Source organism: Salvelinus alpinus, chromosome 12, assembly GCF_045679555.1.
Source record: "Salvelinus alpinus chromosome 12, SLU_Salpinus.1, whole genome shotgun sequence".
NCBI lineage: Eukaryota > Metazoa > Chordata > Actinopteri > Salmoniformes > Salmonidae > Salvelinus > Salvelinus alpinus.
Genome location: NC_092097.1, coordinates 39,225,331 through 39,240,843, shown reverse-complemented (window position 1 = coordinate 39,240,843; position 15,513 = coordinate 39,225,331). Strand labels below are relative to the sequence as shown.

The following is a 15,513-nucleotide window of genomic DNA, read 5'->3' as shown; positions in this document are numbered from 1 at the left end:
GCCCTAGTTTGTTATAAGAGTGCCTAGATACTAGACTGTAATTTGAATCTTTCCCATATATAGTATAACACTGGTATGGGGCATTGACTCCTAGCGGTCGAATTCCATACAGAGGTAGGATCTTAATTTGTCCACCCTGTTGCAGGAGAACTTTCCTGCAATGCAGGACATTTAAACGTGTAGTGTATTTGAGGTTTATAATAAAAAGGCTTCTGAAGTTTGATTTTCCCTTACGAAAATATATCAACCCATACAAAAATGTCCATTAATTATAATCCACATAATTCATGTTTCCTGTTGATGCAGGATCATTTTCCTGCTGTAGCTCAAATTAATATTCTACTGTAGATTCTCATCATCTGTGTTTATGTTTCTATGTGGTCATCTGTGGTCTCTTAGCTTTAGCCAGCAGATCTTGTCTGAGCAACACTCCTGCAATGATGAGCGTTGTTTCCCCACAGAGGTTAACCCAGGGTGATTCACACTTAGCCTGATCTAATGTAATTGTTACATTTACATTTACATTTAAGTCATTTAGCAGACGCTCTTATCCAGAGCGACTTACAAATTGGTGCATTCACCTTATGATATCCAGTGGAACAACCACTTTACAATAGTGCATCTAACTCTTTTAAGGGGGGGGGGGGGGTTAGAAGGATTACTTTATCCTATCCTAGGTATTCCTTAAAGAGGTGGGGTTTCAGGTGTCTCCGGAAGGTGGTGATTGACTCCGCTGACCTGGCGTCGTGAGGGAGTTTGTTCCACCATTGGGGTGCCAGAGCAGCGAACAGTTTTGACTGTTACCTCAGTATGGGGACAGGATAGAGGCCTGGGTGGATGGGTGTGATGGAACACAGAGGTACGCAGACTGACTGAGACAAATCCTCCCTGCCTCAAAGTAAACATGATTATCAGGGTCCGGCCATTGAGCTACACTGAGATGAACAGATAAACCAAATAGTTATGTCTAATTACAATGGAAACCTATTTCAATGTTATTTCCATAAAAACAAGATGGTGCAATGATTTGGAATGTTACTGACAAAAGCTTCTGAGTCAGTGGCTGTTTATTCTTACATGGGGCTTTCATCAAATGAAACACGCATCGGCTACGCTCACAAAAATACACAAACGTCTTTTCAATTCAAGTTTATTTTGTTATTTAGTGCAAATTATATTACATAACATGGTTAAAAATTAAGAAAAACAACTAGAACTATATACTGAATTAAAGAAATAGGTCACATTAATGATATTCTCAGTATTTACAGTACACAAGATCCAGTTCATTTAAAAAATATACATTCTGTCCCATTTTCCCAGGATGATAGAGGTCAGAGTTCAGTCCCTTGACCTGGAAGGATCCAGGTAAAACCCTTACCCAGTCCCAAATAGACCCCTACCCCTAGTCCCTACCAGATAGGCACTTCACATAGATCTAAAAGATTTAGACAGGTGCCTCCTGGTAAACTAGGTGAAATGATCACCATATTGCTTCATATCCTTTCAGATCTACACTTAGTACATAGCAGCTAGGTGCTAGGGGCTTGGGGCTAGGTTTGGGAGTCCCAATGCCTTCAAATGAACCCCTTTCCCAGTCTCCTTCCATTCATAATCACTGGTCTGTATTTAAACATGAGAGGCAAGAGCAATATTTTGATCATATCCCTTTTAGCCAGAGTAATATACTGTATAGAGATCCAGAGCTATACGACTCTCCTCTTAGCTACAGTATCAAGACCAGAAAGGAAAGGAGACGAGGAAGTCTCCTTTCCCCCAAAGTGGTACAACTGACACACATAAAATAAATCAGACACTTTCACTTCAATGTCCGTCATCAGCTTTATAGCACACAACAAACACCTACACTCTCAACATGGAGAAAGTCCTCTTTCAATCATATAGTTTACCTTGTAACTTCACACTGCAGAGCCTAAAGCTACAGTGCAGCCATCCAGACTGCTGTGAAACTCAGAGGAAATGTTGTTCATGTTCTAGAAACCAAACAGAAAGAGGCAGATATCCACCAGACACATTCAAAAGGCAGTCAAATAATGTGTTGTTTTTGAATGAGTTCAGTGGTTAAACTGGTTGTTCCGGGTTAGGCATACCAGTGCTGTTTGATTACTGCTCTTTAGCCCCAGGGAGGCGAACCTCTAGTCATTCAACACACAACTGTTCAGACTACCTATCCCTGTTTCTAAAACTGTGCTCTTTATGAATCATGAATGAACTGGAAAATAAACATGTTCAGAGTTATCAATTCTTCATGTGCTAAATCAGACATAAATTAATAAATAACTGTACAGGGCTGGTGAACTGGTCAGTAACTCCTAGGCAGAGTATGCTGAACAGTATGTGATGTCAAAGGAAACCAAACCAAATAGTATCTAAATATTCCATTTTACATGTTACATTTCGGCACCTATGAAAGCCAGCCTTAACCTGTATTAGCCTGTCTGTAATTGTATTGTGATCTGAAAACGTCAGACACCAAGATGTTATGATATCTTACCAATAACTGCTCTATTTGAGAAACTTCCTTCACAGAGAAACTATATGACCAGAAGTAGTTTATGACTATATGACCAGAAGTGACTTGGACCAGGAATAAACCTGGTCCTAGGTATTGGCAATTTTTCATGGTCAGGTCATTTCTTGGTCAGGTCAAAACTCTTAGCCCTAATTCATGAGTTAATCTTGATCTTTCCCTCTCACCTATGAATTAAGACATTGATTATGTGTGGATATAGTACACTGCCCACAAGCAGTTTACTCCAATGAAAAGTGACTTTTTACATTGCGAGAGGTCACAGTGTCTGTCTGCCAGAGTGAAACTGGACCAGTGTGTAAGCCTCTTACAGAAGAAAATGAGAAATCACTTCCCAAAGACAAGATACAAATGGGTAGAGCAATGCTGCTGTAGGTACATGTAGTTGAGTTTTTTTCCCTGGTATGTATGAAATCACACACACAATCCTTGTTTTGCCCTTATCCTGTCAGTGTGCTGTTGTGTTTTCTATTATAGCTACAGTACTGGATAATACATAGGCAGGATCCCTTTGTAGTTTGAAACAACATGAAAGTCCAATGTAAGTGAAAAATGCAAGAGAAATAAATCCAAGTGCAATATGTCCACTGGATTCAGTTGAATGGTGCAGTTAAATGGTGTTTCAGTTTTGTGTTTGAAAGAGCATTTTCTTTGTGATATACAGTGCATCTCTGGCCCCAGCAAACAGTTAGATTTTCCCAACATTCACGTATGTGTTGTGTAGAAGCACTGACGCAAAAAATATTAGTGAAGGCATTGATAAAAGCTAAAAATAGACATTTGAAAGACATTTTAAATGCAAATAGCGATTATCAAATAGGCAAATGAAGCTTAGGTACAGCTTGGATAACAACAGCTACTCAACAATGGAAGACACAAACACACAGCGCACAATCCAACAAGTTCTACAGTAGAGTAGCTACAGTCACTGACTGAGTGGACAAAAAAAGAGTCTTTAATGCGTTTGGGTAGACCCATAGCATAATGTGTTTGGGTAGACCCACACCATAACGTGTTTGGGTAGACCCACACCATAACATGTTTGGGTAGACCCATACCATAGGCAGGTCCAGTGGGTACTGTACATCTCTACACCACAACAGTACAAAAGCATTCATTCCCTCTCTCAAATCAGAAAGACTGACCCAACATAATTCACATATCACAATTTACATAATTCTGGGGTACACAGAAAAATATACATATACCACACAACCAAACTTACGGTTTTCTTTTGAAATACATGACTTCCAAGGGGACTAAACCTGTTTCAAAGTCTTTTTCATCAGGCGAAAAGACGGACGGCTATCCGTTGGCCCTAGATAAAGATGTGGTCCATGAGAGAATATCGATTGCATACTCCTCGCGTCCTCTTTCCTCACCTACTTCTCAAAACCCATTGGAGGAGAAGGTCAGAGGGGAGGGACCTCTGGCTTTCTCATCCAATGGGTTTAGAGAAGGAGATGAGGAGAGAGGACAAGAGGAGTATGCAATTGAGATTCTCCCCATGTTTTCAATGAGTAGCAATGCCTTCTGCTTCCTCCCATGGTCCTCGTGACCTGGTCTTGTTGTTACCAGAGAAAGGTATTCTGGTAGTCAGAGTCACCAGAGATACAGATTGGTAATCTTCCCTTCTGGTCACATGGTCCGTAGTTATCCCTTTTTATGGTGGTCAGAGGCCAGCCTGCCTAACAATAGGTCCATATAGTACAGTCCCATGGATACAGTGTCCAGTGACGATTGACCGTCGGTGAGTATACAGACACCCACACAAACACACACCCCCACTGGGCATGATAAGAGTCAACACACACCCCCACTGGGCATGATAGGAGTCAACACACACCCCCACTGGGCATGATAGGAGTCAACACACACCCCCATTGGGGGAATAAACCAGACCAACTCTCACAACTGAACAGACCTATGCGCGTGCACACACACACACGCCAACCTGATTAGTAATTTCTCGCCCTCTCTCTCACCCTCCACCTCTCTCTCACTCAGTGTGTGGAGTCGGTGCTGGGCGTGCCCAGTTGGTGCCAGTCTGCCCAGCACTGTCCAGGTGTCAGAGTCTTCAGGGGGATGAAGGCCTCGCCCAGCAGGGTGTTTTCCCAGAATGCACCATCCCCCAGTACCCGTAGGTGGATAACCCTCTGCTGCAGATCTCCGCGAGGGATACGGTCATATACCAACTACAGGGAGAGAGAAGACACACACAGAGTTATACACCAGCTACACACACAGAGAGAGAGAGAGAGAGAGACAGTACTTGCTTTGGCAATGTTAACACATGTTTCCCATGCCAATAAAGCCCCTTGAATTGAGAGAGAGAGAGAGAGAGAGAGAGAGAGAGAGAGAGAGAGAGAGAGAGAGAGAGAGAGAGAGAGAGAGAGAGAGAGAGAGAGAGAGAGAGAGAGAGAAGACACACAGAGTTATACACCAGCTACAGAGAGAGAGAGAGAGAGAGAGAAGACACGCAGAGTTATACACCAGCTACAGGGACAGTCGAGATACACAAAGTTACATATACAGTCACACATCAACTAGGTCTCACCATCTCATTGTAGGTGGGGTTGCAAGTGCGGCGCGCGGCCTTGGTCTTCCTCTTGCTGGTTTTCTGGGGGTCTGGGAGGAGGTACAGCTTGACATAGGGGTCAGGGTCTGTCCCTTCCTGCAAGGGTTGCTAGGAAATACACAGGAGGAAGGATAGTCAGTATATATCTAAAATAACAGTCTACAGTAGAAGTCTTCAACACCATTACATTCTCAATTAGCATCAGTATGCTGAAAGTACACACGCACACAGAATGCATGCACACGCACACACACACACTCACCAGGCCTCGTATGTGCATGACCATGATGAAGAGCTTGTCACTCTTGTAGGAGATGGAGAGCTTGACCTCTCCTACCACTTTGCCTGAGACCGGAGCCCAACAGATCTCTGCAGGTGGGGGAGAAAGACAAACAGAGACAGAGCATGTGATTATAGCAGAATTATTGTCTCAATGTAGGATTTTAATAAGGCTATACAGTATGTGTGTGTGTGTGTGTGTGTGTGTGTGTGTGTGTGTGTGTGTGTGTTTATAGCGGCAGGAGGTGTGTGTACATGTATTGTGTTTATGTGTGACGGCCCAGGGAGCAAGGAGGGCTGGATCTACAGAGATAGGTGACTGTATACCTACAGTGGGGCAAAAAAGTATTTAGTCAGCCACCAATTGTGCAAGTTCTCCCACTTAAAAAGATGAGAGAGGCCTGTAATTTTCATCATAGGTACACTTCAACTATGACAGACAAAATCAGGAAAAAAGTTCCAGAAAATCACATTGTAGGATTTTTAATGAATTTATTTGCAAATTATGGTGGAAAATAAGTATTTGGTCAATAACAAAAGTTTCTCAATCCTTTGTTATATACCCTTTGTTGGCAATGACAGAGGTCAAACATTTTCTGTAAGTCTTCACAAGGTTTTCACACACTGTTGCTGGTATTTTTGGCCCATTCCTCCATGCAGATCTCCTCTAGAGCAGTGATGTTTTGGGGCTGTTGCTGGGCAACACGGACTTTCAACTCCCTCCAAAGATTTTCTATGGTGTTGAGATCTGGAGACTGGCTAGGCCACTCCAGGACCTTGAAATGCTTCTTACGAAGCCACTCCTTCGTTGCCCGGGCGGTGTGTTTGGGATCATTGTCATGCTGAAAGACCCAGCCACGTTTCATCTTCAATGCCCTTGCTGATGGAAGGAGGTTTTCACTCAAAATCTCACGATACATGGCCCCATTCATTCTTTCCTTTACACGGATCAGTCGTCCTGGTCCCTTTGCAGAAAAACAGCCCCAAAGCATGATGTTTCCACCCCCATGCTTCACAGTAGGTATGGTGTTCTTTGGATGCAACTCAGCATTCTTTGTCCTCCAAACACGACGAGTTGAGTTTTTACCAAAAAGTTCTATTTTGGTTTCATCTGACCATATGACATTCTCCCAATCTTCTTCTGGATCATCCAAATGCTCTCTAGCAAACTTCAGATGGGCCTGGACATGTACTGGCTTAAGCAGGGGGACACGTCTGGCACTGCAGGATTTGAGTCCCTGGCGGCGTAGTGTGTTACTGATGGTAGGCTTTGTTACTTTGGTCTCAGCTCTCTGCAGGTCATTCACTAGGTCCCCCCGTGTGGTTCTGGGATTTTTGCTCACCGTTCTTGTGATCATTTTGACCCCACGGGGTGAGATCTTGCGTGGAGCCCCAGATCGAGGGGGATTATCAGTGGTCTTGTATGTCTTCCATTTCCCAATAATTGCTCCCACAGTTGATTTCTTCAAACCAAGCTGCTTACCTATTGCAGATTCAGTCTTCCCAGCCTGGTGCAGGTCTACAATTTTGTTTCTGGTGTCCTTTGACAGCTCTTTGGTCTTGGCCATAGTGGAGTTTGGAGTGTGACTGTTTGAGGTTGTGGACAGGTGTCTTTTATACTGATAACAAGTTCAAACAGGTGCCATTAATACAGGTAACGAGTGGAGGACAGAGGAGCCTCTTAAAGAAGAAGTTACAGGTCTGTGAGAGCCAGAAATCTTGCTTGTTTGTAGGTGACCAAATACTTATTTTCCACCATAATTTGCCAATAAATTCATAAAAAATCCTACAATGTGATTTTCTGGATTTTTCTCTCTCATTTTGTCTGTCATAGTTGAAGTGTACCTATGATGAGAATTACAGGCCTCTCTCATCTTTTTAAGTGGGAGAACTTGCACAATTGGTGGCTGACTAAATACTTTTTTGCCCCACTGTATATACTATGTGCTGTAGATACATCTTCATTAGAACGCCAGTCAGCCAGATTGAAAGCTGGAGTTCCATTTAACCTCTAACCCATGAACGTTGCTAAATGACTAAAATGTAAAATGTCTATGATTGGTTACATTTTCACATAGGCTACTATTCCGGTGGCCAAGGACACAGAGTGTGTCACGGGCTCTATACATTGGACTCTGCTTGGTGTGGCTGTTTGTTTTAGAAAGTGATAAAGTTAACCCTGTAGCTATATGCTGTGCGTTACATCTTGTTAAAATCAGGCTTCCAATAGATAACCATCTCCTCTCAGCGAGTCACCTGATGCATCACACACTGTGGGTGGGTGGGTGGGTGTACCTGCAGGTTTGCTCTGCAGTGTGTTCACCACTGTTCCAGGTTTCTCGTCTCTTTGCAGAGGATGGAAGAAAGTGTAGATGAGGTCACACTGAGATAAAGAGATACAGAGAGACAGAAAGACAGACACAGAGAGAGAGCGAGAGACAGAAAGAAAGGGGAAGAGGAGGAGGAGGTACATTCAGTTAATGACAGAAAACAACATGACACCTCCACGAGACATAATTCATTCCTAGGTGGAACATTAACTCACACCAACACTGTGGGCGCTATTTCCAAACTGAAAAAAAAGAAATGGGAGTGCTAGCAGTTCTAGCTTGTGTTTAAGTTTGACATGGAAGTTGAGCTGTGTGTGTGATGTCAAACTGTTCTATTAGAGATACAGTAGAGGGAAGTTTGCCAGCAATCAGAGGCAGGACAGATCTGGTAAGTGACTACAGTACCCGCCCTGACAGATTGTGTGTGTATGTCTAAGGCTGTAACACTGATATGCGGCTTCTTCTAAAAGGAAGGAGCTGAATTCTAAGAAACTCTCCAGTCATACTGAAACCACAACCACGTAGACTTGACTCCACACAGATCATTCTGCCTCCACTTTAATGAGTCTGTGTCCGTGCACATAAATAACTGGCAGTTATATAAATAATACAGTAACAATTCAGTTTAAAAGTTTACATACACCTTAGCCAAATATATTTAAACACAGTTTCACAATTCCTGACATTTAATCCAAGGAAAAGTTCCCTGTTTTAGGTCAGTTAGGATCACCACTTTATTTTAAGAATGTGAAATGTCAGAATAATAGTAGAATGATTTATATCAGCTTTTATTTCTTTCATCACATTCCCAGTGGGTCAGAAGTTTACGTACACTCAATTAGTATTTGAGCAAAGAGGCACTGAGTTTGAAGGTAGGCCTTGAAATACATCCACAGGCACACCTCCAATTGACTCTAATGATGTCAATTAGCCTATCAGAAGCTTCTAAAGCCATGACATAATTTTCTGGAATTTTCCAAGCTGTTTAAAGGCACAGTCAACTTAGTAAACGTCTGACCCACTGAAATTGTGATACAGTGAGTTATAAGTTAAATAATCTGTCTGTAAACAATTGTTGGAAAAATTACTTGTGTCATGCACACAGTAGATGTCCTAACTGACTTGCCAAAACTATAGTTTGTTAACAAGAAGTTTGTAGAGTGGTTGAAAAACAAGTTTTAATGACTCCAAACAGAGTGTATGTAAACTTCAGATTTCAACTGTAGTCATTTGCATTAAAAATTAACAGTTAATATAGAATTAGGATGACATTCATGGTCAGTCTAGTGGTTTTCAAACCTGTACTCTGGGACACCCAGTCATTCCATGTATTTGATCTATTCCAGAGTTAGCACACCTGATTGAACAGAGTCAACACCTGACTAGGTAAATCAGGTAAGGGAATCACGTCTGGGGGAACCAAGAGGTTTGAGAACCACTGGTCTAGTGAATATAGTGATAACACAGTGCTTTACATAGACCTTAAAATAGAATGGCAGACACACAACAGGGGTCACTGAGTGCCTGAACCAAAGGTCGGAGGTGACTGGTTACCTGGGCGACCTCGGGCGCAGCGTGCACCAGATGCCAGACGTATCCGTTGAGCTCGTCTTTCCTCCTATCAGCCATCGCCTCTCCTCGAGACCGCCCAATCAAAAACCGGCTGGGGAAACTGGGGGGGGCATCAAAGGCAGTGGTGTAAAGTAAGGAAAATACTTTAAAGTACTAGTTAAGATATTTTTGGGGGTATCTGTACTTTACTCAACTATATATATTTTTTATAACTTTTACTTCACTACATTGCTAAAGAAAAGAATGTACCTTTTACTCCATAAATTTTCCCAAACACCCAAAAGTACTCGTTACTTTTTGAATGCTTAGCAGGACAGGAAAATGGTCAAAGTTACACATTTATCAAGAAAACATCCCTGGTCATCCCTATTGCCTCTGATCTAGCGGATTTACTAAACACACATGCTTCATTTGTAAATGATGTCTGAGTGTTGGAGTGTGCCCTGGCTATCCGTAAATGGAAAAAAATACAAGAGGGGCTCCCGGGTGGCGCAGCGGTCTGCTAGAGGCATCACTACAGACCCTGGTTCTTTCCCGGGCTGTATCACAACCGGCCGTGATCAGGAGTCCCATAGGGCGGCGCACAATTGGCCCAGCATCGTCCGGGTTAGGGGAGGGCTTGGCTGGAGGGGCTTTACTTGGATCATCGCGCTCTAGCGACTCCTTGTGGCGGGCCGGGCGCCTGTAGGCTGACCTTGTTTGTCAGGTGAACAGTGTTTCCTCTGACACATTGGTGCGGCTGGCTTCCGGGTTAAGCAGGCGCGGTTTGGCGGGTCATGTTTCGGGAAGACCCATGACTCGACCTTCGTCTCCCGAGCCCGTTGGGGAGTTGCAGCGATGAGACAAGATCGAAAATTGGGGAGAAAAAAATTAAATACAAAAAAATTGTGCCGTCTGGTTTGCTTAATATAAGGAATTTGAAATGATTTATACTTTTGATACTTAAGTATATTTTAGCAATTACATTTCTTTTTGATACTTAAGTATATTTAAAACCAAATACTTTTAGAATTTTACTCAAGTAGTATTTTAGGGTGACTTTCACTTTTACTTGACTCATTTTCTATTAAGGTAACTTGCCAGCAGCATACCACCCTGCGTCCCACTGCTGGCTTGCTTCCTTCTGGAGCTAAGCAAGGTTGGTCCTGGTCAATTCCTGGATGGGAGACCAGATGTTGCTGGAAGTGGTGTTGGATGGCCAGTAGGAGGCACCCTTTCCCCTGGTCTAAAAATAAATATCCCAACGCCCCAGGGCAGTGATTTGAGACATTGCCCTGTGTAGGGTGCCGTCCATCGGATAGGACGTTAAACGAGTGTCCTGACTCTCTGTGGTCACTAAAGAGCCCATGGCACTTATCGTAAGAGTAGGGGTGTTAACACCGGTGTCCTGGCGAAATTCCCAATCTGGCCCTCATACCATCACGTTTGTTAAGATAATGGGCATAATGCCAACCCAGAGATGGCGCTAGTGGGGCACCTATCTAGGATATATAAACAGGTGCATTATGAATGTCTGATTAGGATGTCGTGACCTGTATGTAACATGTTATACCTGAGTAAAGGATTATGCTTGAACTTTACCAAACTCTCCGATGTAAGTTATTCACATAAAAACAACGGTCACCTATTAATCCCCAGCTTACAATTGGCGCATTCATCTCCCCTGTAACTATTCCCCAGGTCGTTGCTGTAAATGAGAATGTGTTCTCAGTCAACTTACCTGGTAAATAAGGGATAAATGAAATCTTTAAGTATGACAATTGGGTTCTTTTTCCACCACTGATCAAAGGATATTGCTATGATTTCACTTTACAGTTGTTACAGTTAGTTAGTATCCACCTCATTTTCAAACATTGCTATGGGCACAGCCAAATAACGGAAGTGATGGATTTCACTTCCACTTTACTTCCCTACTGCAGCGTGCCAGTGGAAAACTTGCCAGAGGAAATTATTTGAAAGTCAATTCATAGAGTATAAAAGTAAAGTAAACAAGCATAAGTGTAATTTTATTTCATTTAAGTTCGCTAGTCCTACTGGTAGGCTAGTTCTGTTGTGATAATAACGTTAGTTGTCAGAGTTAAGGCCCGGGCCATACACCAAGCCAATAACTATAACCATAATTGTAATGATAAACTATAGGCTACATAACTATAAAACGCTGAGGACATTTTATAGTTGATCATTCTACAGTCCTACACCTGTCAATCAACTGATCAACACATTCCACTGCTTATAATAAGGTGGTAACAAGACCATTCATGGGGTCTCTAACACAGATACTGGTTCAGACCATTCAGTGCTTTCAGGGTGTGTTCATTGTCATAGTGAAAACTGCAAACAATACTTCAATGTACATGGAGGTCTAATGAAAAATAATATACTCACTTGTATTGAAATGTAGCAATTCAACAAACTCTGTTAAGCTTGTGCATATTTTACAGCATGTCATTGCCTTGTTGCTCAAGTCGTTTGAAGTGATTTCCATTTTTCTAATAGTTGTCAATTCCTTTGGTTCTTACTTTTCACTGTGCTCATCTCTGTATGTCCTGTGCAATTATTTGCAATGTATCAGTGCAACAATGTAATCATAACCGGCCAAAAGTGATCACATAGGCACTCTCTCCTCAACTTTCCCCGACATGCATATTCTATGCTGTAGGCTTGTTCTACATTCAGCAATTAGCAAGACCAAGCCTGCTTCTTTCCCCAAATAGGCTATTAGGCCTAATATAAAAAAATGAAAATAAATGTCCTACTGTATCTTTTGTAGCTTTTCCTGAGATTTTACGAGAAGAGAAATGGCCTATTGTGGAAAGGCTTGCATAGGCAATAGCCTGTTGCACACGGAAACAGCTGGAAGAGAGTCTAGTGATGTGTAGTCAAAGTAAGAAGCTAAACATTAGCTCGATATTAGGCTAATAATTAGCTAAATATTAGGGCTATAGGCTAAATATTTACCTGTCAAAGTACAAGACATATAATTTGACAGATTATGAAATGGCAGATCTGTAGTGGGTTCTTCCAGGCTGTGCTCTGTGGCCTACGTTTTTAGACAATACAATTATTATACCTGGGCTACAACAACACAGCGCAATGAGGAACGTATTATTGTTTTCAAGTGAATACACAATTATTGTCCATAGGCTGTAAACTGATGTGATGTAGGCTAATTTGAATAACTGCTCATGCCGAAATTACAGCCTAGGCCAACAGCCTAGGCCTGAGTATGCAACTATTTGGGTCTCTTCTTGACAGTTTAGAAGGTCTAGAAAGGTACATTAGCAGGTGACTCATACAGTGTATTTTGTCAGGATGTAGCCTGGTGTTAAGATAGGCCTACTGTAGTAAAATATTGGCTTCTCCTTTCCAACTCCCTGCCCGTGAATGCTGTAGCCTATTTTATATTCAGCCAGCAAGAGCAAACGTGCATCTCCCCTCCAATAGACTATTAGTAGGCTAAAGAAAATATGTTGAAATGTGTCCAACAAGCTTTTGTAGTCTGGCTTTTCCTGGGACTCTACAATAATTAAAAGGAATAGCTGTGGCAGTGAAAAGGCCAGGTGCATAATTGCGCAACAGAACAGTGAAAACAGACAGGCTGTAGACTAAGTTAGAAGTGGATGCATATTAGCCAATAATTCATTAGCTCAATGTTAGGCTTCACACTACAAGTGAATATATCCAGTCAATCTACACAGTGAAAGTAAAAAAAGGTTTATCAGATAAAGAAATCCTAGGTAGCTGCCTACACTATGTGTGCTCCTGAGGCTGTGCTGAGCGCTCCTTCCCAGTCCCCAGCTAACAGCTAGAAAACACACCCTATTGTTTCAGTTTTTAGGGACAAGAAATGTATTCTACCTAGGCTAGAACACAATGAAATGAAGAATGTTATTATTGTTTTCAAGTGAGTAACAAAACTCTGGTCTAGGCTGTAAACTGCAGTGAATAGCCTGTCATTTGAATAACTGCTCAAAAGCCAGTTTTTTTTATTGTGGTGGAAATTCTAACCAAGTGAGAGAGACTTTGTTATTTCTTTAAACAATCAACCTTTATTATCGATGAAGAATTGCAATAATTGAGCTGGTCAACGACCACCCATCGATAATCGTTGATAGCCCAACGAGCAGATTTGGGTTACAGCTCTTTATAGCAAAGTACATCCTCCTGAATGTTCATGACAAACAACAGATGTGTAGAATTATACAAAGGTACATTGTGCTATCAAGCAACGGACAGCAAGATTTACATTGCGCCAGGTTTCTGCCTCTAGGTCATTTACTGCTTGTTTATACAGGGTTATTTTTTCAGTTTCACTCTCCTTAACACACAGATACTAATGCAACAAGTCCAGTGTTCATCTGCATGTGAGAGAGAAACTGGAGGGAGGGTTCACCTGGCCCTGGCACACAGGCCAGCATTACACAGACACTAATCATTCAATGGACTGCAGGCTCTATCACCAAGCGATCATAAATCAATTGCTAGCGCCAAGCCCCAACTCAGTCCCACAGACACAGATGAGACAGTACTGAGGAATCTTATTCGATGCATAAACAGTATTAAAACATAATCTTGCCATTTTCTACCATAGAATGTATGTTCATTTAGAAATAACTCCATCTAGCCTGCCTGATTGGAAAAACCATTTGGATCAGTTATGGGTTTATTCACTGCAGTTCACAAGGTCCAGACACATTAGCAGGACAGTAATATGGTGTATTCTGTCATGATATACCAGTTAACAGAAACATGTAAATACAGGGATTTCTAGTGGCGCACATATGAATTATGATCATGTGCGAGCGCGGAGGAAGTTGTATCCATAGTTTCCGCGTTTGGCTTCCGTGTTTTCAAAGTGTTGGAAAATGAGGTGGATAGTTACAGATACCAGTGACATCATTTCCTACAGTTATTTAGACTCCAATGATTATCACTATTCCTCTATTACTAGTTTTAGTTACTGTTGTTGTTTCAAGAGAAGGGTGATGTTCTGTACATGATCAGTGTGTGTGTGTGTTACCTGGGTAGTTTGGATGAGGGGAAGACGAGGCGTAGTTTACTGTGTAGTTCATAGAACTCCTCAAAGCTCCTCTGGACCAACACTGACCCCTGCTGGCCCTCTCGCTCCACCTTCACCACAAATGCCTGTGGGGAGAGAGACACACACACTATACAGTTGATCTTACATGACTCCAGCCTTACGTGATGCATCCTTTACGAAGGCTGTGGGTTAGGGTTAGGGAGAGACAGTTTGTCTTTTGTATTTGTTGCTGGGCTTATACTAAAGTGTAGGTGCATGTGTGTGTAGCCAACTGTAGACTTACATAGCATTAATTTTCTGGGGCTGTGTGTGGATACGTAGTATATTGTATGACTGTAGACGTACGTATTCTTTTATCATTTGCTGGGGCTGTATGTGTGTATGTAGTATAGTGGACATATCCCTTGCTGGGCCTATATGAACATGTAACTGATTTACACATAGGTTTAATTTACGAGGACTGTAGGTGTATATGACTGTAGACTTACGTATCCTTTGCTGGAGCTGTACGTTCGTATGTGTCGGCAGACAAAGAGGTTGCGGATGAGTCCATCAGTCTTGAGGGTGTAAACCCGAGGGGCAAAGGAGAGGACAGGATGCTCCTCAGATGAGGCAAACTTCATCTGGGCCAAGTTATGGATGAAGAAGTTCAACTTAGTTGCAACACTGCCCAGACTGGACTCTATCAACCTAGAGAGGGACAGAGAGAGGAGGGAGAGAGAGAGAGAAAGCGAGAGATGAGTCAGACAAGAGACCACACAGTCTATGTCTGTACGGTTTATACTGTAAGTCTATATAGGGGCAGCGGGTAGCCTAGTGGTTAGAGCGTTGGGCCAGTAACCGAAAGGTTGCTAGATCGAATCCCCGAGCTGACAAGGTAAACATCTGTCGTTTTGCCGCTGAACAAGGCAGTTAACCCACTGTTCCTAGGCCGTCATTATAAATAAGAATTTCTTCTTAACTGACTTGCCTAGTTAAATAAATGTTAAATAAAAAATATATAGAATATACTGTGTGCGTGTACCTGGTGAAGTACATTGTAGCGTCAGCCTCAGACTCGTGAGGTCTCAAGGCGTCGTAGACATACTTCAGATCATCCAGGTCTGACAGCTCAGGAATGCCACATGACAACATCTATACAGGACACAAAGGAAGACATCAG

General features: G+C 42.3%; 1 protein-coding gene across 1 annotated transcript in view; it reads right to left on the bottom strand.

The window, feature by feature from the left end:
* Nucleotides 1–1,134: 1,134 nt before the first annotated feature.
* LOC139536113 (phosphatidylinositol 4-phosphate 3-kinase C2 domain-containing subunit beta-like) overlaps nt 1,135–15,513 on the bottom strand; it is a 75,322-nt gene continuing 60,943 nt past the window's right edge. Inside the window, exons 25-32 of the mRNA XM_071336294.1 lie at nt 15,376–15,485; nt 14,840–15,041; nt 14,331–14,455; nt 9,293–9,410; nt 7,710–7,791; nt 5,392–5,504; nt 5,109–5,237; nt 1,135–4,746 (exon numbers count right to left, since the gene is read on the bottom strand). Of these exons, the coding sequence (XP_071192395.1) occupies nt 4,555–4,746; nt 5,109–5,237; nt 5,392–5,504; nt 7,710–7,791; nt 9,293–9,410; nt 14,331–14,455; nt 14,840–15,041; nt 15,376–15,485 (1,071 nt within the window). The 3' untranslated portion in view covers nt 1,135–4,554. The remainder of the gene's footprint in view (nt 4,747–5,108; nt 5,238–5,391; nt 5,505–7,709; nt 7,792–9,292; nt 9,411–14,330; nt 14,456–14,839; nt 15,042–15,375; nt 15,486–15,513) is intronic.